Source organism: Myotis myotis, unplaced genomic scaffold (assembly GCF_014108235.1).
Source record: "Myotis myotis isolate mMyoMyo1 unplaced genomic scaffold, mMyoMyo1.p scaffold_m19_p_3, whole genome shotgun sequence".
In the NCBI taxonomy this organism is placed as follows: Eukaryota; Metazoa; Chordata; class Mammalia; order Chiroptera; family Vespertilionidae; genus Myotis; species Myotis myotis.
Window position 1 is genome coordinate 26,620,764 of NW_023416335.1, and position 26,025 is coordinate 26,646,788.

General features: G+C 44.9%; 1 protein-coding gene across 2 annotated transcripts; it reads right to left on the reverse strand.

The window, feature by feature from the left end:
• Positions 1-707: 707 nt before the first annotated feature.
• On the reverse strand, positions 708-20,719 carry LAMP1 (lysosomal associated membrane protein 1). 2 transcript variants are annotated; one of them, XM_036301359.1, is made up of 9 exons: positions 20,518-20,719; positions 15,255-15,376; positions 13,216-13,432; positions 12,956-13,114; positions 4,923-5,221; positions 3,871-3,996; positions 2,453-2,519; positions 2,213-2,383; positions 708-1,669 (listed from the first exon to the last, which is right to left on the reverse strand). In XM_036301359.1, exons 1-9 carry the CDS (start codon positions 20,567-20,569, stop codon positions 1,530-1,532), a joined length of 1,353 nt encoding a protein of 450 aa, XP_036157252.1. In that variant the 5' UTR covers positions 20,570-20,719; the 3' UTR covers positions 708-1,529. The 2 variants fall into 2 exon arrangements, with proteins under 2 accessions (XP_036157252.1, XP_036157251.1); XM_036301358.1 differs by having other exon boundaries at positions 15,255-15,379; positions 20,518-20,718.
• Between the last annotated feature and the right edge of the window lie 5,306 nt (positions 20,720-26,025).

Genomic DNA, 26,025 nt, shown 5'->3' on the forward strand with positions numbered 1-26,025 from the left:
ACTGGGGAAATGAAAATCCAAGAACCTCATGATGCACTAAGGCTGTATGTCATGCCACTGCCTGCAGGCTCTGGACCCCATCCCCAGGCAGCTTTCAGACTGCCTAACTGCAATCCTGCCGCATCTTGGTATTCGTCACATGGCCCCATACTGCTATGCTTGGTTTGAAAAGGACTGCTACCGAGGTAAGAACCACCCAGGGCTACCTCAGCTATACAAAAGAAAATTTCCTCCCACCCACAGCAGATTCTGGGGTGCAGGTGGCCAGCGATACTCCAGTCCCAGGGTCACCCAGCAGGCAGGCTGCCCTCAGCCTAAGCCACCAAGGCCCAGAGATCCTTAGAGGGCACTGATCTTTGCTTAAAAGTTAAGATTAAATAAAACTTGAGTCTTGAGCCCCTGCTCTGTAAGCTCCAAGCACAACTCGCAGGGCCTGCAGCAGGACCAGATAAGGCCCATCTTCTTCCTCTCCTCACTCTCATGGAGTGGGTAGGACAACGCTATGGCTGCATTGTCACAACTGAAGACCAACCTTTAGGCACACTCATGTTCTCAAATTGCCACCAGCAGACTGGCTACACATCAGCTCTCCTAGAGGCAGGGTGGCTAGGGCAGATTCCCCACGTGCAGTTGTTATTGGCACCACTCCACCCCAGCTTACACACTGCTCTCCACCATTCATCCCGAGAGCTGACAAAAGCACAAGGTCCAAAGAAAGAAAGAGACATTTTATTAGCATTGTTACAGCAATGCATTAAATGAAGTGATCCTCAGTGCACAGCCCACCCGAGCTGCAAGCGGATAAATCAGAGAGTGGAACCGATTATTGTACACAAGTGCAGACACAGGATCACCCTGAACCTCAAACAGAAGATTGAAAATCACTTTACAAAAAAAAAAAAAAAAAAAAAGTAAGTAAAAATAACACCCATTTTTCTAGTTAAAAAAGTGCCAGCTCTTGAGTGGCAGAGCATGGAAAGACCAATCGCTTTAATGCTCAGCTATGCAGCCTGTGGGGGCCAGGCCTGTCTTGGCTTCTAAAGCTTAATTTAAGCATTCCAGAGTTTCCTCTTCTGAAGTACTTCTGTCTACTAATTTATGAACTGTGTCAGTCTAACAGTTAGCCAGCCTTCATCAGTTGTAAGTGTTAAGACCAGAGAACCTCCCTTTGTAAGGCTTATATCTGAATCAAGAATGAAGAGAAACTAAACACCAGAACCTTAAAAAGTCAAATGATAGTGGAGCCAGTGCCCATTTAAAAAAGCACTCTTACCCTCCCCCCTTTAAAGATCTACTTTGGTAAATATTAACATTTAACCAGTTAGCAAAATATTTAACCCCGTTAGCAAAATTAACACCGTCATTGCAATAGTTACTCTTTGTGCATAGTAAATGTTGCAAGATGAACTTCACATTGGATAAAGCAGATCTGAAAATCAGTTTGCAATAAAGTGTGCCTCCCTCAACATCAACCTAAGCTCAGGGAAATGAACAGAGAGCCCTGCAGCTTCTGCTGGTCTGCGGCCGGGCTAAATCGTCTGGTAGCCAGCATGGCTCCTCTTCCTGCCGATGAGGTAGGCGATGAGGACGATGAGGACCAGCCCTGCCAGGGCACCGCCCACGGCGATGGGGATCAGCATGTTATTCTCATCCAGCTGACATTCTTCCACTGAGGAGACAAGCGGGAGCGCACCATGCGCACATGGGTTGTCACCATGCGGACCCCACAGAGGCCTCTCCCTCCTCTCTACCTCTGCCCACCGCCACTCCCAGCAGGGGAGGATCATACCAGGGAGGGGGCTCCAATTCCAATCCATTATCACTTGGAGAAGCTCCTACAGAGGCGGGGCATTCTGTGTGGCTAGGAAATTATGGTCAGTGTGCAGTCCTAGGCGCTTGGGCCCTTCTGGACACTGAACTCATCAAACAGATAGCATTTTAATATCCCAATTTAATAGGGGGAAGAGCCACACTACTTGTTAGAAGAACTGCCTTTGCTCAAATAGTGACATGCTCACAACTGAGACATGCTGGGCATTTTGGAAGCAAGCTAACACAGGAAGGGGAATTTGCTCTAAAACTCTTAGGCTGGGAAAGGGAACCTGCACTCCCACCCCCTCCTTGTAACACAGAAGCTGTTAAATATCTAAACAGAACCAAAGCCTGCTGAAGCCCACTCAGAGTCTGAAACGCTGCCTTCAATGCTACTTACCAGACCCAAACTTGTCACCTTCTACCTGGAAAGCCTGGACCCACACTTTGAAAATGTTGACAGAAAAGGCCTCTGTGACCCAAATGTGCTCCTCGGCATTGCACTTGTAGGAATTCCCCACAGTGGCCTGAAGTGCTCTCAGCGAGCTATTGGAGGCCTGGAAGGTGGGCACTGCAAAGGCATGTGAGAATTAGTGCTCCGAGACACCGGAGTGGGCAGGGGAATTGTGGGGAATCTTACCTTTGGCGTCAGGAAGAGTCATGTTCAACTGGATTTCTTTCAGAAAAAAACGGCTGGAACTCGCATTCTTAAAGAGAAGAAGATAATCCTTAACCAGTTAACAGATTCACACATTTGTTGTAAACTTTGGTAATAAATTTGATCTATCATAGTTCTAAGCTTTAGAATGAAACTGAAGAGTATCATGTCTGTAAAAGGCATCATATAAATATCAAGAACACAAATTCTGATTAGTTCCTTCCAGATCTTCTAACATAATCAGATTTTCTGCTAAAAGGACTGAGGAAGCCTTATTCTAAAAAGGTAAACTCTGCTCCCCCACCCCCCAATGTTTACTGAGCTTTAGGAAAGTTAAACTTTACTATGAGAAACCCAACTGTTAAACAGTTCACCAGCATAGTACATTATAAGTATTCATAAGTTGTACTTCTATTCTTCCCATATTAGTTTAACTTTCTGTATGATTCTTCCTAGGTAGGTATAAAGAAAAGAGGTACAGCCCTGACCGGTTTGGCTCAGTGGATAGAGTGTCAGCCTGCGGACTGAAAGGTCCCAGGTTCGATTCCGGTCAAGGGCATGTACACTGGTTGTGGGCACATCCCCAGTAGGAGGTGTGCAGGAGGCGGCTGATTGATGTTTCTCTCTCATCGATGTTTCTAACTCTGTATCCCTCTTCCTTCCTCTCTGTAAAAAATCAATAAAATATATTTAAAAAAAGAAAAGAGGTACAGAATACAGAGATGCTGCTTCTCGGTAAGGGGGTGAGAGAGGCTGACCTGAGCTTCCGCCCTGAAGTCACCCCTTCCCTCTCTGCAGCTACACAGACTGTCTGCAGTCTAGTGCTAACAGTGGCAATTGGGCATAGTAGGCACTCTCTAATGTCTGATGAATAAATGAATGAAGGTCCATTTGTAAACAAGAAAGGGGGAGGGGGAGCTAAAGGTCCAAAAAGACTGAAAAGGGAAGGCAGAGAAAAGACTTATCCTTCCCTGCTCTGGCCGGTTTGGCTCAGTGGATACAGCGTTGGCCTGCAGACTGAAGGGTCCCAGGTTCGATCCCGGTTAAGGGCATGTACTTTGGTTGCGGGCACATCCCCAGTAGGGGGCATGCAGGAGGCAGCTGATAATGTTTCTAACTCTCTATCCCTCTCCCTTCCTCTCTGTAAAAAAAAATCAATAAAATATAGTAAAAAAAAAAAAAAAAGACTTATCCTTCCCAATGCAGAGCTCTGGGTTTCAGGACCTGTGTTCAGTTTCATTCTGGCTTGTACATGGTGTGCTCAGCTTAGGCGCTGTGGCCACGAGGCACCAAGTGCGTGAGCAAACACAGTAGAACAAAAACCACAGTGAGATGCATGCTAAGATGCCAGGCAGGTCTGGCACTGAAGCCCCCTGAGTGAAGTGAACATGGACACTCACCTTTCCAAACTGGAAGGCTAGGAAAGTGCTGGTCTCACTCTGGAGCTCTAGGGTCACCTGCTGGGTAGTGCAGCTCCCACTAACTTTGGTGTTGTTTGGGTTAATGTTGAATACTCTGGTCACAGTCTACGAAGAAAAGCAAACTAGTTACCATTCCATCTCCTACCCTGGGTCCTCTATTGTTGAAAAACAAAAGCAATCCTAAAAAACTTCAAAGGTCACTTTCATTTTAACCAAAACTATAAGAAAGACACTAAAAGTTTACACTAGTGCAGATTTCTGGAATCAAAAACAATTTTTAGCGCTATTTCTGATTGCTACTTTCAAAATGGCCCATACCCGTGGGAAAGGTGTAGCAGATCCAAGTGCCCTTCTCACCCTGTCTCCCAGTGGTCACACACTTTACTTTCATCACAAGCAAGTTATTTGACATAGCCCCACAGAGTTTGTCATTAGGGAGAAATATTATTTCAAAGGAAAAGCATAAAAATAACATTTAGCCGAGACCGGTTTGGCTCAGTGGATAGAGCGTTGGCCTGCGGACTCAAGGGTCCCAGGTTAGATTCCGGTCGGGGGCATGTGCCTTGGTTGCGGGCACATCCCCAGTGGGAGATGTGCAGGAGGCAGCTGATCAATGTTTCTCTCTCATCGATGTTTCTAACTCTCTGTCTCTCTTCCCTTCCTCTCTGTAAAAAAATCCATACAATATATTAAAAAAAAATAACATTTAAATGTCTGAGTGGTAAGAATTAAGCAAAATTTAATATTCTCTCAGGGGTCAACAAACTTGTTCTATAGAAGCCAAACACTGCACATTTTATGCTTTGTCTCTGTCAGGATGACTTGATTCTGCTGTTTCAGAGGAAAGCTGCCATACTATGACAGGGGTGTGCATGGCTGTGGCCAATAAGCTAACTACAGATACAGGCACACTGACTTTTATTCCCTCTGACTTGTATTCTGAAAGACCGTGCACACACACTGATTTAACACTCGTGTGCACCAACACTGCTACGCACTGAGAGAAAGGGGCTCCTTGGGGCTCAGCCTACCTTGTCGTCCTTCTTCTTGTAGGTGACATTTAGCTGCAGCCCCATGTTGGCAAGCAGACAGGTTCCGTTGGTACCACTTACGTTGTACTTGTGCACTGAGGGGCTCTCAGGCACTGGGGATGGTGAAGGGTGGGGAGGGGTTGGTGAAGGGTGAGGAGGGGTAGGGTGGGGAGGAGAAGGGTGGGGAGGGGATGACGAGGGGTGGGCAGATGTTGGTGAAGGGTGTGGAGGGGATGACGAGGGGTGGGCAGATGTTGGTGACATTGTTGGAGAAGGTTCATCTTGGATACAGTGCGTCTCTGGAGAAACAAGGAGGGATTAATCATACTGTTCACAGGAAGGAAGGTGAAAATTCTGGTTCCTTAAAAACAGGAGCCACAGCAACCCTGAGCTCTAGCTCCCTGAGCTCCTTGTAAACCCCAGACTTTCTCAAATAGCCCCACCCCTCAGAACAGGAGTAAATTATACAGGCAGGCAGGCACTGTGTCTCACACAGCTGGCTGAGGAGGACGGCAGTGTCCAGTTCCTGTCCCCACTCCTGACACGTGATGGTTCTAAGTGGACACTTCCGTTTCAGCCTCGGGGCAGCCCCATGCTCACAGATCTATCCTCTGCTGCCTGACAACCTTCCCTTCCTACGTGCGGTCAAGTTAAAAACCATACCTCTCACATGCCAGTGGGACAGTCAGCCACACGCCACCTGAAACAGCTCTCTGAGCTATTACTGCATGCTGCTGGAAACAGTCACAGGACAGAAGAGGGGCCTGGAGCTCACACGCTCAGGAGGGACAGACAGACACCAGACACACAAACCTAATGCCATCAGCACAAAGCCCATGGGAGAGCAGAGAGGCCTTGGAAGGACAGGTGGCAGGTGGCCCTGCAGGCTGAGCCTGGAGCTGAGACTCAGGCAGAGGGCCGGGCAGCTGCTGTGGGTTTCTATTTGGGGCAGGGTGGTGAGGGCTCCGGCAGGCACTCTCACGTAGGCAGAAGGCCCAGTAAGTGTGAGAGCAAAAACCCCAAAAGAGGAGACAACAATCCAGCACCTGAGGGCGGATGGAGTACAGACAGGCCACGGCAAAGCAACCTGGTGACCAGAAGCCAGATCTGTGGGGGAGGTGTCTGTGGGGAGAGGCCACCAGAGCAGATGCTGAGGAGTTTGAATGGGACTCTGTCCCTCAGAATTTGACCCACCATGATTGTTTGCAACAAAAATTTATATTCAAAATCAAAGCAAATGGGACCCACAGCGGAATAACTCAAAATTTTCTACAGGAATAGACAGGAAGGAGAGGCTCCCCTGTGAAGATTTCAGATTACTTAACATTTTATAACACCTGCAGCACTTCTAGGATACCACAATTAGATTCTTTCTTTTATCACTCTGTTTCTGTGGACAATCAAGAAGTTGAATATAATATTCATACAATTTCCATCCAATTCTGACTCTTCCCACAGTTCTGCTAGGCTGAGCCAAGGAAGCTGGCTCAGACATCCTTGTAGGGAGCCAGTCAGTAGTTTGTGTAACTCTACCCACCACCTGTTTTCTCTAAATTAAAATGAAACTTCAATGTAACTCTTTTTCAGTTGCCAATTCTGCCTCCATATCCCATCTACTTAGGGGAGGAGAGATAGAAAACTTCACCCCACAAAACTGTAACACAGGGAAAATTAGACACACTTTCTGGAAAGTTCAATTCACCCAGGATCCCTTCAATCTCTTCCCACAATGTAATCTTAGAGACTGAAGTGCCTTTCTAGACAGAGGCTAAAGCCTGGGGAAATACCTCAGAAAGGGTTTAACCTTGGGCCAGTGGTGGTACAGCAAATACTGCCGGAGATGTTCCAACCTAGGGCGTGCTGGCCAACACTGTCCACTTCTTATCCCGAGCTAAGCTACAGACAGACGTTTTAGCCGCATTTTAAAAAACAGCTTCATCAGTACATTAAAACTAGTTACAGAACACAACATAATTAAAACGACGCCAAAACAAAAACGAGAACAGGCCAGTCTCCAAGTTCTGGTCTAGATGGCCGCACCACACAAATGAGGGAAAGTAACCTACACTGAGATTTTACAATCACCCACTGTTTTCATAAAGCCGGTTACAAAATATCAATTTGGAAACATGAATAAACACCCTTAGATCTTATCCCTAGTCAGAAAATTGCAGAACTTTAGAAATCTGTAAGGATAAAATGCCGTCTTCCTTCTGAGTTATAAATGCAAAGTCCACTCTCTAACCAATACCAAAGCCCTTCCTGCAGAAGGCTCACAAACAGGCCACAGGGAGATAATCCTGTATAATAAAACCCTAACATGCAAATCAACTGAATGGCAGAACGACCGGTCGCTATGACGTGCACTGACCACCAGGGGGCAGACGCTCAATGCAGGAGCTGCTCCCAGCCTGAAGGCCCCAGGCCAGCCAAGGCGGGTGTCAGCGGGGGACCCCTGATCACCTCACCAGTCGCCCTACAAGGGGAGGCAACCGACGGCAGCGGGGTGCAGCGCCCACGAGTGGGTGGCGCCAGGCCAGCCAAGGCAGGTGCCAGTGGGGGCACCCCATCACCCTACAAATCAGCCCTGATTGCCGGCCAGGCCTAGGGACCCTTACCTGTGCACGAATTTCGTGCACTGAGCCTCTAGTCACAAATAAAATGCACTGAGTATATTCAGTGCCACCTGTGGGAAGGCCTCTGGAAAGACTAGGGGATCCAGAGGTTGCTACTGGGTCACCATTAGTTTTCCCCACAAAGAAAACACTGGGAGAGGAAAGTGAAGGGCTGTTCAGATGCCTGTATAGGATTCACCCCAAATCCATTAACCCAGTGTGGGCTTGGGCCCAGAAATCCAATTCTGCTGAACAGAGTGAGACTCATTCACCTGGCTTTCTCCAGCCTCCAGACAGAGCATTCCAGAATGATAATCATCTACCCTACTTTGCAGACCTTCACGAAAGAAGATACCTGATTTTCTCCAGAACTTATCCTCATCAACAAAATTGACAGGAAAGTCAGTGCAGCCTTGCCTTGTTATTTATTTCCTTTTAAAAATAAAATCTCTAAATAGCTGAGGTTTTTTAAAATTTTTTTTTGGTAAAAGGATACAAATGTAAAGGCAAAATGAACAAGGACTTTCTGGACAAGGCGACTACTACACTACTGTTACGTACAAACACAGAAGCCCACTCTAATGACCTGAACATGCAGTTTATCTAATAAAAATTTTACCCTGATGCACCAAAGTTGTAGGTTCGATCCCTGGACCGGACACATACAAGAACCAACAAATGAATGAATAAATGGGTGACACAACAAATTGATATTTCTCTCTCTCTAAAAGCCAATAAATAAAAAAATAAAAATAAAAACTTTACCCAGGCTTTTATAACCAAAAATTTAATGATTTATTGCAAACATGTTAACTCAACAATTTATTAAGGATCCATGAGTAGAACAGAGTAGGGGATATAAAAATATGCTTAACATATTTGGCTTGGGATCTTTTCCTTGAAACAGGGAATTCAGTTGACAAGAAAAATATTTAAAAGTACCTAAAGCATGGCTGGCGTAGCTCAGTGGTTGAGTGTCAACCTATGAACCAGGAGGTCATGGTTCAATTCCTGGTCAGGGGACATGCCTGGGTTGTGAGCTTGATCCTCAGAGGGGGGCATGCAGGAGGCAGCCGATAGATGATTCTCTCTCATCATTGATGTTTCTGTCTCTCCCTCCCTCTCCCTTCTTCTCTATGAAATAAATAAAAATATTTTAAAAAAACCAACAACATAAAAGTACCTACAAATCACTCTGGTCGGTTTGGTTCAGTGGATAGAGTGTCAGCCCGAGGACTGAAGGGTCCCAGGTTCAATTCCAGTCAAGGGCACACACCTTGGTTGCAGGCTCGATCCCTGTCCCTGGATGGGGTGCATGCAGGAGGCAACCAATTGATGTCTCTCTCTTACATCTATGTTTCTGTCTCTCCTCCTCCCCTTCCATTCTCTCCAAAGATCAACAGAAAAATATCCTCGGGTGAGGATTAACAAAACAAAACAAAGTACCTAAGAATCAAAGGAGTGAAACTGGCACAAAAGGAAATAAAAAATGAGAAATGGCTCAATTCTAATAGAAATCAAGTATTTTAAGCCATTTATGCTGTTTTGGTAGTATATGAGGTTAGTTATGCCAAATCTCATACTTTTAGGGAAAATGATGGTCTCTTTAATTACAAAATAACATTAATAGCAACCATTGTCAAAAAATACCCAGCTGTAACCAGTTTGGATCAGTGGATAGAGCGGCAGCCTGCGGACTCAAGGGTCCCAGGTTCGATTCCGGTCAAGGGCATGTACCTTGGTTGTGGGCACATCTCCAGTAGGGAGTGTGCAGGAGGCAGCTGATCGATGTTTGTCTCTCATCGATGTTTCTAACTCTCTATCAATCTCCCTTCCTCTCTGTAAAAAAATCAATAAAAGATATTTTAAAAAAATACCCAGTAAGATACTGGGAACAGACAAAAAGTAGTATAATGACATGCTGGCTGGCTAGGCTTCCCAAGAATCAAGACTCCGAGTTAGGTTCATAATAAGTTGAGTAACCTCGCAACATGTTAGCAGTTGAGCTTTAAAAACAATTCAGATTGCCCTGGCTGGTTTTGCTCAGTGGATAGAGCGATTCCAGTCGGGGGCACATACCTTGGTTGCAGGATCCTCCCCCGCCCAGGTCCTGGTTGGGGTATGTGCAGGAGGCAACCAATTGATGTATTTCTCTCCCATCCATATTTCTCTCTGTTTTTCCCTCTTTCTTCCACTCTCTCTAAAAAAATCAATGGAATAATTTCCTTGGGTGAAGACTAGAAAATTCAGATTAACTTCATTAGGTATATAAAATGTCTAATAACTATGTTGTACACCTGAAATTAGTGTAACACTGTATATCAACTAATTGGAAAGTAAATCTTAGATCATGTTATCAATTACTATATTGTACAGTGTAGACCCTTCCTTAAGGAGCATCAGTCCATATTTGAGATTCAGAGGCTCCCTACCCAGCACCTCCACCCTGAACAGCAGCCTGCATATACTAGGACCCAGGTCACTGGAGGATCAAATCCTATAAAACAGTGTGTCAAGCAGGAAGTCACGGTTGTGTGAGAGGTGATGTATGAGCAGCTCTCGACTTCACCCAGCCTTCCTGGCCAATGATGAGAGAAGGAAACTTCGATTTCTACAGGATATTCATGTACCTGGTAACTTTAGGATGCTTCTTAACCCTCCTCAGCCAAGTAGAATTTACTAAGAGAGTGCTCTAGTGTCTTTGAAAAAGATTTCCTTTCTAAAGTACATACATATTGGCACAGGTGGATTTAACAAAACTGAATCAAGCTTTGGTAAGAGGGGACAACCACGAAACATGGGGAGGTGAGTACGATGTCTTAGATCCGTCCAGTGAGGGTGAGCTCGATGACCAAACTTCTTACCACCAACTTGAAGGAACACGGTGGGTGGCACCCATGAGCTCCAAATAACCCAGGACTCGCAGGCTGGAAGGCCAAAACCCCAAACCCCCAGGTAACCCTATGCAGGACATGAGCATACCACTGGGGAAAGGGCTATTGGCTGGGGTCCAGATGTCAGGATAGCCTCACACCCGTACCTTTTCCACTTGGAATCACATGCATATGTCCTCCATTGGAAAAGTAATTAAAATGTAGAATGTTGGCAGGGAAGACAATGTGCATTTGTGGGGATGGAGATATGAAAAAAATCTCTACTTTCCATTCAATTTTGTTTTGAACCTAAAGCTGCTCTAAAAAATAAAGTCTATTAAAAAAAAAAAGCAATTAATTAACCCCAAAACAAAATTAGTCCCTCTACTGTCACATCTGTTTTTAGATTAGAAACGGTAGTCCTGTTACAGGGCTCCACTGCCCTGTATGAACCCTGGTGGCGTTGACACCTTACTTCAAAGCACCATATTGGGGAGCCCACTAGGGGAGACCTGGTCATCTCTGTGCTCGCAAGCCTTTGAAGCAAAAGAAAACAAGTTGGAAAGTGAGGAGCTGTATCTTGGCCACTTTCTGGCCCAACTTTAGTGAGAGCCCTGCAATGAACCAGCAAGCCAGAGATGCAATTATTTCCTAAGACTTTCTGACAGAATTTGCTTTTCCCTTTTTCTGCTCTTGAGACCTGAGCCAGAAGACTGAAGCAACCCAGATGTATTTGGCTAGGTATGAAACCCAGGTAGTTGGGAGAGTTATCACTGTGAACACAAATAACTTCAAGTATTTAGTTTGCTGATCTAACCGCCACTGGCTTAGCTACTGTCTGACTAAAGTCACCTTTCATATGCCTGAGGAGGTGCACCTTAGAGTGTGCACACACCGGGACCTACTGCCTCCAAACACTGCTCACGCCAGCACAAGAGGAAAAGTCCTCGCACTCCATCAGCCCTTCCTTGGGAAGCTGCATGCTCACCCAGCCCGCCAGGCCCAGTTTGAGAAGAGGCTGCTTGTGGAAAGGTCAAGCCCATTTCCTTCAGAATCTCCTGCTGCTCCAGCTTGCGCAGATCTCCACTGATAAGCCCTGCACACTTGCTACTAGTTGTATTTCTCCCAGTTACACTTGGTTTCTTTTAGTCCTAGCTCTGTTACTAACACTCTTCCCATTAGGGCAGGGGTCAGCTAATTTTCTCTGTAAGGGGCCAGATACTAAACATTTTAGACTTTGTGGCTGTCGGGTGTCTGTTCCAACTCAACTCTGCCACCATGAACATGAAAGCGGGCACAGAAATAGGTGAGTGAATGATCATGGCTGTGTTCCAACAACACTTCAGTTATGGGCACTGAAACCTGAACTGCAAAGAATTTTCACGTCATGAAATATTATTTTCATTTTTTTAACCTTAAATTTTAAGCATAAAAACCATTCTTAGCTTACTGACTATACAGAGACCAGAGGCAGGCTGGACCAGGCCTGCAGCCCAGTTTGGCAGCTCTGCTAGAAGCACCCCGGTCTCTGAGGACTGTAACAAGCTGCACAAAAGGGCTGACTGGTTCATCCTGCTAATTAGCTCTGGGATGGTGCAAATTAGCCACTCTCCAACAGTCACTCGGAGCCTTCAAGCAAGACCACCAGGGAACAATGCAAATCAAAAGCCCAGCAGATCTAAAGAGTAGAAGGAGGTTGGGGAGATATATGATGATGGAAGGAGACCAGACTTGGGGTGGTGAACACAAAATACAATATGTAGATGATATATTTATAGCATTGTACACTGGAAACCTACATGATCTGATTAACCAATGTTACCCCAATAAATTCAAAAAGATTAGAATGAAGTGCTATCCTTAACACACCCTCTAGCAGGCAGAGACAACTTCCCCAAGGCAATCAACCTCTTATCCCCTCACTCTTTAGAAAAATGACATTAATCTGTTAGTTGATTAGTGGAATTTGGGGAACAGAATTTTCTTAAGTCATAGTAAAATGACAGCCCTATTTATTACTTACTCTGTGCCAGGCACTGAGAGACCCACTTTGCATTAATTTCCTTTTTAATTCTAACAACCTTCTAACACAAGTTATTATCCTTATTTTACAAGTGAGGAAAATGAGAGGTTGACTACCTTAGCCGAGACCATGGAGCTGGGTTGGCAGGTGCCTTGTGGGGTGTGAGGGTGTATGTCATGATCCCCTCAGAAAGGCACTCCTAATCCTTTCACCATCTGGCCCTAGGGTCTGCCTGAGCTCCCTGGACTCCATTAGCTCTAACAAGGGAAGACCCAGAGAGGCTTAACTGCTTTGCCCTTTTACCCCTTTTTGATCAATTTTGTCCTCCCTAATCTAAAGAGGTCATCTCTAAAGAGAAAAAAGGTTTGGTGGACAGCTCTTCTAAGACAGAAGCTGCCTGCTCTGTCCCCAGCTATACAGATGCTCATCTGTACATAGTTCTCCCAGGCACCAGACCACAAAGCGGCTTCTGCGTTCAGTGAAGTCAGACTAATGACATTAGGGCCAAGGGCAGGGTCTTACCTTCCTTGCTGAAGTTATCATTTGAAAGGTATGCCTGGATGGTGGCATCAATGAACGTGACAGTGACATTATTCATGTGGATCTGGTTGCTGCTCACACATCTGTATTTTTTATTTATGTCTGCAGTGATGTCAGGTACGGATTCTGCAGTCTTGGGTCCTAGAAAAGAATAAAATTTTAATTACTTAGTTAAAAGTAATTTTAGACACTACTCCAAACCAATTTTCTTCACTTCATAATCGGTCAATTTTTGTTCTTACCCTGGGAGCTTGCATTGGGGAAAATCTGTGTGTCTGACAAGTTATAAACAAAACGCATCATCTGGACACTGTAACGTGTACTATTTCTTGTGAAGTTGAGGGTCAGTGTATGTCCGTTTCCAAAAGCAATGATAAGACTGGGGTTAGAAGCATTCTCTTTACCACAGGAGCTGCTATTTAATGCTTCTGCATTAGGTGGCAGTTTGAAGGTCGAATTCTAGAACAAACACAATGTCAACAGAACCCAATTAGAATGTAGGTTATTAAAGGGATTCAGAAACACTAAGTAGAGATCTTTTGTAAGTATGACATAAACTCAGTTCCTCAGTTCCATCTCAGTTGGCACTGTTAAGGTATTTTTAATATAAACAAAAAACACAAAGAAAGTCAGCATTACATTTCAGTAAGAGAAGCAATTCAAGCCCTGGCTAGTGTGGCTCAGTTGGTTGGAGCATCGTCCCCTGCACCAAAAGGCTGCCGGTTCCATTCCCAGTCAGGGATATACATACCTAGTTTGCAGATTTGATTTCTGGTGGGAGCACGTTGATGTTTCTCTCACATCAATGTTTCTTTCTCTCTCTCTCCCCCTTCCTCTCTCTCTGAAGATCAATAAAACCATACTCTCGAGTGAGGATTAAATAAAGTAATTCAAGTGCTAGAAGAAGTTGACTTAATTTTTCATATAATTACAAATTCTTCATTAATATAATTTTAACTTTCAACAGAACAGAATTAAAATTATCTTAGTAAACTCAAATAACTAACATTGGGTTTCAAGATAAAGTGTGTGTTTTTATTTTAAAAAGGCTATTACTACTTGTTTGCCATAGAAATGTTTGTTTACAGAATATGTCTCTTTAAGGGGTTTACACAGAATTGTTTTAATTTACTATTATATGCAAACAAACAACTAGAAAACAACCTACTGTCCATCAAAACGAACTGGGCTGATTAAAAGAACTATGGTTAAGCTGCATGCGAATGCTGTCCTAAAAAAAGACAGAACTACACGAGGTGACGAAGACATGCTTTGCGAAATAGTGAGGCACATGACCCATAGGGATGATCCCATTTGTGTAATAATTAATATATAGCAAGACAGTATTTTAAAAATCCAAGCACAAAATATAGTGAATAGAAATTAAAATAAAAGGTGCTTAGACAAGTCTTTAGAATTTGAGACACTTCTACAGAACAAAACCTTCCCAGTTTTCTTCTATTTTGACAGAGACCACGTTTGTATCTAGACCAGTACAAATGAATTAATGAGGCTGAGCAGCTAGCACAAAGTCCAGAGTGCTCTAAAGAAACAGCTGATCTTCCCAGCAATCCTGGGCCCCACTGCTGCCCTTTGAGTGGTAGTAAAAAAATATGATGCTATCGAAATGGAGATAAAGAAAAATGGTGGTTACAAGAAGGAATTGAAATAAAATCTGAATTAAGAATATATTTAAAAGGGTACATGGTAAATAGAATAAGTGAAATGCCATTAATAGGTAACTGAAAGAAGAAATACAAACAAATGCTGTTTATTTGTTAGAAATCTAGGAAATGCAAAAGCCTATCCTGTAGAAGTACAGAGTTGTTTTAACAAAACAACCAAAAACATTTTAATCAAATTAACACAATGCTTATGGCACTGCACATAAACTGTTTATATACAACTGGGGAGTGTTAATAGTTCATATAGAGTAAATTCCACAGATATACTTAACTACAAATAGTGGGATGGTTTAACAAATTAGGTTGATTAACATAATGAAGTATTAAAAAAGATAATCACAAAGAAAACTGAGAAAAAATGCTCATAGTAAAATAGTGAATGCAAAGCATAAAACGGTTTGTATATTTTGACTGGAACTTCAGTATATAAAACAGCACAGGCTACTTGAGGAGCTGAGAAGGAACTATACATACAAAACAACCAATGTTAACTATGTCAAGGAGGGATCATTTTTCAAACATTTGAAAACTTTTAATAATCTCTCGTGTGCGAACACACACACATGCATGCACGTACACAATGTGCTGTTTCCTACCTTAGAGCCACTCTGGGTATTATAGTTGGTCAAGAAGTCAGCAGAGAAGTTGGCCATTATACAAGTTGTCCCGTTGCCATCCTTCACCTCAAAGAACACTGCTGATGCACCATACACAAGGCCTGCTAACTCCAGGAGAGACAAAAATTACCAAACATCTCTAAGAAAATATTTAAGATATTTCTGTTGTCTTCAACTGTAGCAATAATGGATTTTGTCAGAATACTGATCAAGAAGTCAAATGTTAATTTCTGGGTCACCACGGGGCATAAGTGCTCTACATTGGTTCCTCAGGAAATTCCATAGGGTCATGGAGGCACAACTCAACCTAAATATTGACCTTCTACAGAAATCCATGGAAGAGCTGATGGTATCTTTCACTGTGGACTTAGACCAATATTTAAAGTTAGATATGTTTTTACCTCCCATGGACTGGTGGTGTGGAAGAAAAGTCATGGACTCAAAGATCTAAGATTTTTGCCCAATTTCAGAAAGGTTCTAAAAAAACTAAGTTGAACCAGGACTTGGCTGTGTGACCTTAGGACTTCAATCAATCTGTCTAGGTATGGCCTCCATATGGCAGGGGCATGGGACAGAGTGAAACTCTCATGGGTCTTTCTAGCTTGAGAGTGATCACTGCTAAATATACCTCTTTAAGTAAGTTCCCAGGGCCAGTGCCATCTTCTTCATATCCCACCACCCTGATCAAGCAGTTTACTAGCAAATGTAATCTGATCAGCACAGTACAGAAGTAGGTAATTTTACAAGTGGTACATTTTAGCACATTGTTCTTTCATAGATGGGTAAAAATAAGTGTTTTCACTAGTTCTAAAACCAAAGAGTTGTCAGCCATCACAGTGTACTATAACATTCAGAAGTGGTGTGCTCCTCCCTTCCCTCCTCCCCATCTCTGCTGCTACAAGCTCCTACATGCCCTTTACCAAGCAAGCATTTCCACACCTGGCTCTGATCACTCTAAGGGTAAATATGACTTGCACATTCTGAAGGCAGCATACTCAGAGGACACTCAATTAACATTTCATTCTACCTCCCTTGTCCCTGGCAAAGTAAATGTCTCCAATTCATTTTACCCTTGAGATTTTCACAAAACAAAATCTTTAGAGCCAACAGTTCAAGCCTAAAGTAAAGGGTATAGCCAGAAACCTCACATATCTTCCCATAAGCCTCTGGTAAAGGAAATACCAAAATCCATGTGCATAAAGAAAAGTTGCTACACCAAAATGAAGCAAACTATGGTAGACTGGAAAACCTGTGCACATTTTTTTTTGGTCTGTTTTGATTTGCAAATTTTTAACCCATCTCTGAAATACTTGGGCAAGATTATACTAAAAGCATTTCCAATAAATTGAATATTTTATTTAAAAGTTAGAGAAAGTTGTTCCATAACTTGTTTTTGACACAGTAAAGATTTTTAAAACACATGCTTTCTGAGAGGATGGGTAAGCATACCAGAGGGAAAAGCAGAGCCGGCAGGCAGAAGCAAAAGCGTGTGTTAAAGCATGGGCGCGATCCCTGGGCCACTGCCTGCCCAGTGCATATGCTTCCTCAGGCCTAGCCCTGGTCCCTCCGCTGGAGAGTCTGTCATATTCAATCACATGTGACATAGGCACAGCAGGTCACTGTCTCCCATGGGAGCACACATAGGTCAGTTCTCAACAAGCTGCCCTTTGATAAAACAGTTCCTGAATTATTAAAAAAAAAAACTTTCTACTGACTCAAAGCACTTCATTAGTAAACATTTCACATTAAGTACCTTTCAATCATACAATTTTTTCATTTAGAAATATGTTGAGCTGATCTTTCAAAGAAAAACAAAGTATTACTAAAACAATATAAGCGCTAGCAGCACTAAATGCCCACATTTATTCTGGAAAGGCCCAGAAATGTCCAATTATTAAAACAAGAAACTTACCCCAGAAGCCAATTTTGATCCAGAGAAAAATGTCTACAAGAGGATTAGAACATAATATTCTGAGAGATTATTATGTATGTTAATGATCATGTTTATTTTTTTAAAGAATTCTTTAACAGTGGCAGTTGGTGAGGAAAAAAAGACTCTTCTCAAGCCAGTTAAAATGTTTGCAGTAATTTGAGGGGTGTCCCTCTCAAAAGTCAGCTCCCTGGCCTACTGGCAACTGCTAATCTCTAGCAGTACTTCACTCAGATGAGAACTCGATCATTTCTCCAGGGGTTACATAAAGGAATAACTTTGTCCTATTCCTTTAAAATATTCCTACTTGTAGAAATTCCATTTTTTAAAACAAATGCAGCTATGGGAAACATGCTTGCTTGACAGTAAGAGATCTTGGTTCTATGACAGACTCCCCCACTACTGTGTGACCTTGGGCCAGTAGCAACTACCAAACCCTTGGTTTAGGTACCTGCAAAATGGAAATAGGAGTGCTGACACAACAGGTTCACTAGAGCATCAAACTGAGCCAACAACATGCAGAGTGTTCAGTATACAGGGCATTAGCACTGACTATATTAGCTATTATTATTTAAACATTCAGTGCTATACAGACCTCATCTATCAAGTTCATCACTGAATCCTAGTACCTGACACAAAATGTCAATTATTTTATTGAACAAGCACTTGTAATGCACTTGCTATGTGCCAATTATAGCTCCAAGCACATCACTGATAAATTATCATGACAATCCTAATTGGTAGACATATTCTGACTCCTTTACAGATGTAGAGACTAAGGCGGAGAGATGTTAACTAACTAGTGCAAGGTCACACAGCTAGTGAGTGGTAGAGCCAGGTCTGCTGACTCAGAGCATGTTCACCCATGCTAGTGTGGGCTAGCTGCAGGATGAGTGCCATGGCTAACCCATGCTTTCTCTCCAGCCCTCGTTGAGCAAGCAAATATGCTTTAAATTATGAAACACTCACTTTTGAAATGAACCACAATCCCTAGAGGCGGGGCATGAGTATGTAGATTTCTAAAAAGCTGACTTATGCATGTTTGGTTAGAGACCACTACTGTAAAACTGGACATCTCTATATGTATGTACTGAGCACTTACTATGTGTGAGGCATGAGCTGGGCTGTGAGATGGGGAAGGGAAATACACTTGTAAAAATAATCGTAACTCAGCTGAATCAATGGTCTAAAGAACATATTGTAGCACGTAGTCAAGTTCTGTGGACACAAACAGAGCGAATACTAATACTGCCTGGAATGGGACTGCAATTTTGTAAATAGTATGTAAATTCAAAATTATGAACCCAAAACATTTCGATCTCAAATCTACCAAAGAATTTGGTTGCAAACTTGGGATAATTGACAAAACTCCCACAAGCAAGTATAACGTTAATTAGCATAAAAGCTAATACTTCCTTCCTATCAGTGGTCGCCAACCTTTAGGACCTCACGGACCACTGGCGACCGCTGTAGTGAGTTCTTCATTTGGAAAGGGAAAGGAAGCCACCTAGTTGACATCAATGGTTTAAAGAATCCCACTCAATTATACTATGATACAAAAGGTGTAAGTAGTTTCTACTCATTAATGTAGGAGGAGTTAGTAATTTAGAAGCTTGTTCTATTTTTAGAAAATATGCTTTTTTGGTGAAATTGTTCATTAAAATAAACATTTTTTTAAAAAACAGACCTAAATCCAAGTTAATGGACCTTTTTAAAAAGTTAGATTTTAGTTGAATATAAAACTTAAAAGATATGATGCAATGGGCATTAAAAAAGCTAATTACACGCACAATACTCCAAGTTATTGCAATGTAGAGAAGTTATGAACTTTCCCTCTTCATTTTTAAGATGAGTTTTTAAAACATGAAACAAAATATCCAAGTCCTAATGCTTGTGAGCTCTTCTAATAAATCACAATGCAGCCGTTCTGGCATGACAAAACTTATTCCAGCAACTCCTCTTGTAACACCTGCCAGTGAAGGGCAAGGCTTCAGGTTTACTGCTGGAATAAGGTCATCCCTTGTGGCTCTTGCAGCTCAAAGAACGAACTTTACATAACTGGCAAAACGAAAACAGCAGACCAAAATCTATTCGATCACAATGAACAGAATTTCAGAGTAAGATGAAACGTGAGAGGTATCTAAAGAATGTGTGAGCAGGAAATGTGTATCTGTATCTATTTAACTCACGTGAACCCCCATATTTCAGATCCTAGCCCTTAGATAAGTCTTCCCGTTTTATTTGGGAGCGAGTGGGACAGAGTGGCATACACAGGTGGCCTCTAAACAGACTTAAAATCAAGCCATGTCATGACTACCGTTCAACAAACAGCACATATTCCTCTTTCTTACTAGGACAGACAAATTAAAATAAAATCCCTCAATCAGTCAAGTACTGAGCACCCACCAACTGCTTCTATGAATTACACAGAGTGGGGGAGGGCGAGCCGCTTCCCGACGTGTCGAGTCCCGCATTTTGGCTCACGGGCAGCACACAGAACAGTGGCAGCAGCTCTTCACAAGGACTCACTGGATGCGAACACTGCCATCGAGAAGCCGAGGCCTGGTCCTGCCTCGCAGGTCGCCCCCCATGAGTTCTCCTAAACTCCTAAGGGTACCTCGAAGTCCTCCCAACACAAACTTAAATTCGCAGCAACATGTGAGCGCTGCAGGCCACGAAGAAACACAGGCAAAGGTGAAAGCACCAAGGACGAACTCCACAAGGCCAGGGTCGCCACGCCGCCTAGTCTCTCCTGGTTCGGACCCGTGTGGGAAGCGGCACCAGGTGGGTCGCCCGCTGGGAGCACCGAGGGACCGCGCGGGCCCTGGCGTCTCGGGGCGCAGAGCCTCACCTGGACCTCCGGCCGAGCCCACACTCGCCCGGAAGTTACAGAAACAAAGCACAATTTCCAGAAAGCACCAAGTCACCCAACTCTCATCCACTCCACCTCCCAGAAAACGAGTTCAGTGGCCCGAGGGCGGAGCAGGCCCGCGGCTGAGACCCTCGGCCCTCCCTCGTCCGCCTCTCGGCACCCGGACCCGACTCCTCAGTCGGCGACCAGCGGGCTCCGGCCGGACCCGGCGTGCGGACCTCGGCGTGTGCGGGGACGACTGCAGGCCCGCCCGCCCCCCGGGCCCAGCCCGCAGCTCCCGGACTTTGTAGCCCCCGGGACTCCGTGTAGTTCCCCCCTCCCCGCGCCCCCGGAGACACCCTCCCCGCAGGGCTCCCATGCTCCCGAGCCCCGCCGCGCAGCCCCTTGCCCTCTCGCACTCCGCCCTCCCCGCTGACGCCAGCTCCTGGCCTGACCCTCACCGAGTAACAGCAGGAGCAGCGGCTGCCGCCGGGCGCCACCGGGGGCCGCCATGGGCACCAGGGCCACGGGATCGGGAGCCCCGAGGGGTCGGGTGGTGGGGCCGCCGGAGGATGGGCGCTGGGGAAAGCGCTGGGGGCCGGCGTGAGAGCGGCAGATCCCTCGGTCAAGAGGCCCAGCAGCTGCGGTGCTCGCGACAGAAAAGAGACCCTACGGCCGGCGGCGCCCGTCACGTGAAGCGTCGCCTCACCCACGCCATCACGTGACCTCAGATCTCGCGAGAGTGCGCGGTGGCCGGCGGCCGTGCGCCTTCCAGCGCGGGGTCCTCCCCGCCCGCGGCGCGCGCCTCCCACTCGCCCTGGAGTCGGGTGCGTGACACCGCCAGGCGGGTGATCGCGGAGCCGCGTGACTCGGGCCCGGCTCCAAAGTCCCTGGCCCAGTTCTCCGCGCGGCCCGAGGCGGAAAGTGGGCGGTGGCTCGGGGTAGAGGAGGCGGTCCCGGGAGCCTGCAGGTGAGGGGGCGGGAGGCGGGGCGGAAGGGGGTCCCTGAGCCACCAGCCGGCGGCCGCCAGCGGTTAAGTTGAGTGTGAACCCAGGGGCGTGCCGAGGGGCCGGCGCGGTGCAGACTCGCGTTCCTAGTGACCCAGCGACTGTGAGGGGGCGTCCTCGGCGGGGAGAGGGCTGGTCCCACCCGCGAGGAGCGAGGCTTTCCGCAGGAAGGAACCTTTTTGGGGGATTAGGTGGTAGTTAGGACGCGACATCCCGACGCTTCTAACGTTGGGTCTCCTCCGCTCCGCTGTCCTCACGGAGGATGAACGCGAAGGTTCGGAAGGAGGTGGGATGGTTGAGCACGCTTTGTGAATAGTACACTTCATATTTGAAATCAAAACAAAAATCCTCTTTTTAAACACAAGGTACAGAATTTATAACTAGACAAAAATCGTAGCTTGGAGGAGATTCAGAGGTTACGGCGCTCCCCAGCCGTGACACCCGCCTGGAGATGTTCAGGAATGGGGGTGGCGTTTATCACAAGAGTTAGGAAGCACCAGTCCTTTCCGCAGAACCCACACGGGCCGCAGACAAGGAAACCGCCGTCTCTGTTTCTGGAACCTTCCTGAAGCATCTCCCTCCCGCCCGTGGTTTGCCTGGACCAGAGGCTCTCTGTTCCCTTTCCCTTCCTCCTCCTGCTGCCCAGTCCCTGCCCTGAGTCCAGCCTTCGCAGTCTTGCCCCTCCTCCTGATCGTGTCATCGCTTTTTCCCTTCGTTCTTACATTTATTCGCTTTTTGTAGATTTTGTCCAGTTTCCCATCTCTGCCCTCCAGCTTCTAACATGGAATCAGCTGGAAAAAGTCATGAAGCGGAGGAGCCAATGGACTCCGAGAGAAAGCAGAGACTTGTTGGGCTGTGCTCTGTTGTTTGGGGCAGGAACTAAAGAGTAGCTTTGGTGATACCTAGTTTGTGTTTTCAAGGATCTTTTTGGATTTTTTTGTTGGTTCTTCCAGATGGGGCAGGTGTTTAAACAGCAGAATTCTGCTCGACTAGGTGAAGTGCCACCCAGTTGAGTGCCGGGGTCCAGCCCCAGTGGTCCAGGGGTTCCCAAAGGTGGGGACGGAGTCCGCGAAGAATGTTTTACAGGGAGACAAGCGTTCAGAACTCTCTAGCTCTCTTTAGTCTCCGTGGATCTTCCTGTGCCTGGCTGGGGCCACAGAGAAAGATCTCCAGGCAAGCTGAGCCTTTATTTTTATAGTCAGAGGTAAACAAGGTAGTGGTTACCATAGTTACACTGTTCTTGTGCGTTTCACTTGTTTTTGTTCTTATTGCACTTCCCTCAGCCCATTAGCTTCCCAGGTAAGATTTAGGGAGCGTTATAAAGTCAAGGCTCAAGCCTCATTATGCTAAGAGGACTGTGCCCTCTAAGCTGGGACTTGTTTGTGACTTTGCCAACAGGTCAGTCCAAGGTTTAACCCTATAGCAGCTCCCCACAGTTGAGGAACATTGCAGGAAAGACAAACTATTCAGTCGAGGGTCTGTTTCTACTTCCACTGTGAAGTCGTTTGTGAACAATAATTTGTTAGCATGTAGTATTGGTCCAGTATGTGAAAATGTTATTTGAGCCTGGATTGTCTCTACGAAGTAGACTGTTAAATCCAGAGGTAAATTGGAGGAATTCTAAAATATTTTCATTTTCTCCCGATAATGAGAAACTACCAAATAGCCCTAGCCGGTTTGGCTCAGTGGATAGAGTGCCTGAGGATTGAGTGGTCCTAGATTCGATTCCTGTGAAGGGCACATATCTGGGTTGCACCCCCAGTAGGGGGTGTGCAGGAGGCAGCCGATCAATGATTCTCTCTCATCATTGATGTTTCTCTCTCTCCCTCTTCCTTCCTCTCTGAAAGCAATAAAAAAATTTTAAAAAAATTAAAAACTACCAAATAATCTTGAGTGTAGAAACAATAAAACCTCTGAATTGTCTTTTCCACTTGCAGCTCCTTCCTATGTTGGGAGAATTCCTTCCTTTGTGAATATGGGTAGTAGACAGGGCTCCTGGTAGAAACTGGAAACAAAACAAAACCAAAAGACAGATGATCACTTTTCCAGCCTTCCTAGCAGCTAAGGTCTGAACTTGGCCAGAGTTCAGCCTGTTAGACTGAATCAGGAATTAAGTGGTGGCAAAGAAGCTCTATGCCCGAGAATCTGGTGTTTGGTGGTGATAGCGGCTGCAGCCTTAGCAAAAGGGAATTTCTGGAGGCAGCTGTGAAGTGCTGGAACTCCCTGGGTTTGCAGTATGTGTTTAGCTCTCTCATATCTGCTGTTTCTCTGGCATTGTTCTGCATCCTTTTTGGAAATCCTGTGAGCTACTCAAAGTCTTTTCAGCAGGTTATTCTTCTGCTTAGATCAGTCAGGGCCCATTTCTATTGTGTACAACTTCACAGGGTCTTTGCCCAGGACATGCTTTGTGTACAGTTTTCTCTTTTTAATATTATAACCTCATAACCTCATTAAAGACCAGAAGTAATTTATGTCTGCAATAGAACAGGGCATAAAAAAAACAAAGTCAAAGACTGAAAATGAAAGCAAACATTGTATGTTGTAACATTTTTATAGAGTATGATAAAATAATATGGTGGTTTTTTATTGTTTGCTTGGTTTTGTTGTTCTTGAATCCTCGATATGGGCTGAGTCTAATCTATTTCTGATTGAAGGGAAGACATGGAAAATCAAACCCAATGAATGACTCCAAGTCTTCTGACTTCTTACAGGGGGGCCAGGGAGCTTTTTTTTTTTTTTTTTTTTTTTTTTTTAATAAAGCAATGAGGGCAGTAAGCAATACAGAGATTCGCTTCAGAGTTGCTTAGCAGAGTTGAGGAGTAAAACTTAGACATTGCTTTGATAATAATGAACAGTATCAACACAATTAAAGGCAAGGGCCTTTTGTATCTGAAATAACTAAAGCTCCAAAGCTGGGAATGCATATTTCCCTGAAGGCTGTGCCACTGGGAGAAGGGTCTGGTAACTTATAAATGGGCTCAGTATCTGAATTAGATAAAGTAATGGTTGATAGGAAGTAAAATTGAGATGAGCAGGCTAAGCAAGCAGTCTGTGCCTTTTTCCTCCCAGTTACAATTTTTCTTGAGAATTGGTGAGCGAAAATAGTAATTTTGAATAGCGATGTAATTTTTTTATTTTCTAACTTTGAAAATACATATTTTTTTTATTGATTACAGAGAGGAAGTGATAGGGAAAGAGATAGAAACCATCAATGATGAAAATCATTGATTGGCTGCCCTCTGTATGCCCCATACTGAGGATCGAGCCCACAACCCCGGCATGTGCCCTGACTGAGAATTCCATCAGCGACCTCCTACTGTATGGGAAGACCCTCAACCAATTGAGCTATACCAGCTGGGCTAATTTTTTATTTTCAATTTGTGTTATAAAATTTTTTCAGCCCTAGCTGGTTTTGTTCAGTGGATAAAGTTTCGACCTGCGTATTGAAGGGTCCCTGGTCCGATTCTGGTCAAGGGCATGTATCTTGGTTGCAGGCTTGATTGCAGGCTGGATCCAGGTAGTGGTTGGGTGTGTGAGGGAGGCAACCACTTGATGTGTCTCTTTCACATCGAGGTTTCTCTCCGTCTCTTCCCCTCCATTTCACTCAATCAATGAAAAGATATCCTCAGGTGAGGATTGACCAAAAGATTTTTTTTCGAAGAAAGTTGCAGCCCTAGCCAGTTTGGCTCAGTGGATAGAGCGTAGGCCTGCTAACTGAAGGGTCCCAGGTTTGTTTCTGGTCAAGGGCACATGCCTGGGTTGCCGGTTCGATCCCCAGTAGGGGGCGTGCAAGCAGCAGCTGATCAATGATTCTCATCACTGATGTTTCTGTCTCTCCCTCTCCCTTCCTCTCTGAAATCAATATCTACACTAATAAAAGACAAAGATGCTAATCAACCGTACCTTCGCTATGCCCACCAGCCAATCAGAAGAGTATGCAACTTAACCCAACAAAGATGGCGGTTAATTTGCATACACAGGAGCCCAGTGAAGACTGAAGAAAGCGTAGAAGGAAGCCAAGCACTGCAGAAGGGGGCCAAGCAGTGGAGAAGGGAACGGATTGGAGGTAGCAGAGACGGGAGCCGAGCTGAGACAGTGGACACGGGAGGGAGCGAAGTGGTGGAGAAGGGAGGCGAAGCACAGGACACCAGAGGGAGCCGAGGCGGCAGAGAAGGGAGGGAGCTAAGCGGCGGGGAAGGGAGGGAGCCAAGCGGCGGGGAAGGGAGGGAGCCGAGGCAGCGGAGAAGGTAGCGAAGTCCGCCTCCGGCTTTGCTCCCTTCTCTGCTTCGCTCTGGCCTCAGGAAGCCCTGTTCTTGCAGGAATAGGCCCGAGGAAGCCCTATTCTTGCAGGAATCTTCCTGCAACGGGCCTCTAGTGTATATGTGTGTGTATGTATATATATTTATATATATAAAATTGCAAAAAAAGCAATGAATTCTGTTGATTATTATGGTTTATTCTCCCCTCCCAACTTGCTTTGTGTTTTGCTTTTGCTTTGGATTCTTGCTTGAATATTATAAAACAAACCTCAGACATCATATTTTTCATGTACTTTTCTTATACGACAACAATGCCATTATCTCATTTAATATAAAACCAAAACCTAATAATTCTTTTGTAGTTAGTTTCTAGTCTATGTTCACATTTTCCCACTTGTCTCAAAAATATCTTTTTATAATTGGTTTGCTCAAATCAGATCCAGTCTGGTCTGTACATTGCCTTTGATGATAAGTCTCAATTCCCCTCTCCTATTTTGCATATCACTTATTTGTTGGGGAAACTGGATCACTTTTCCTATAGGATACCCCAAATTTTGGATTGACCTGATTGATTTCTTGAATGTTCATCTTTTTCTTTACTCCAGTAAACTGGTAGTTTTTGATCAAGAGGCTTGAGTAGATCAGGCTCATTTCCCCCAGGTAACATGCTTCATAAGTAGTACTAGAGCAGGGGTGGGCAAAC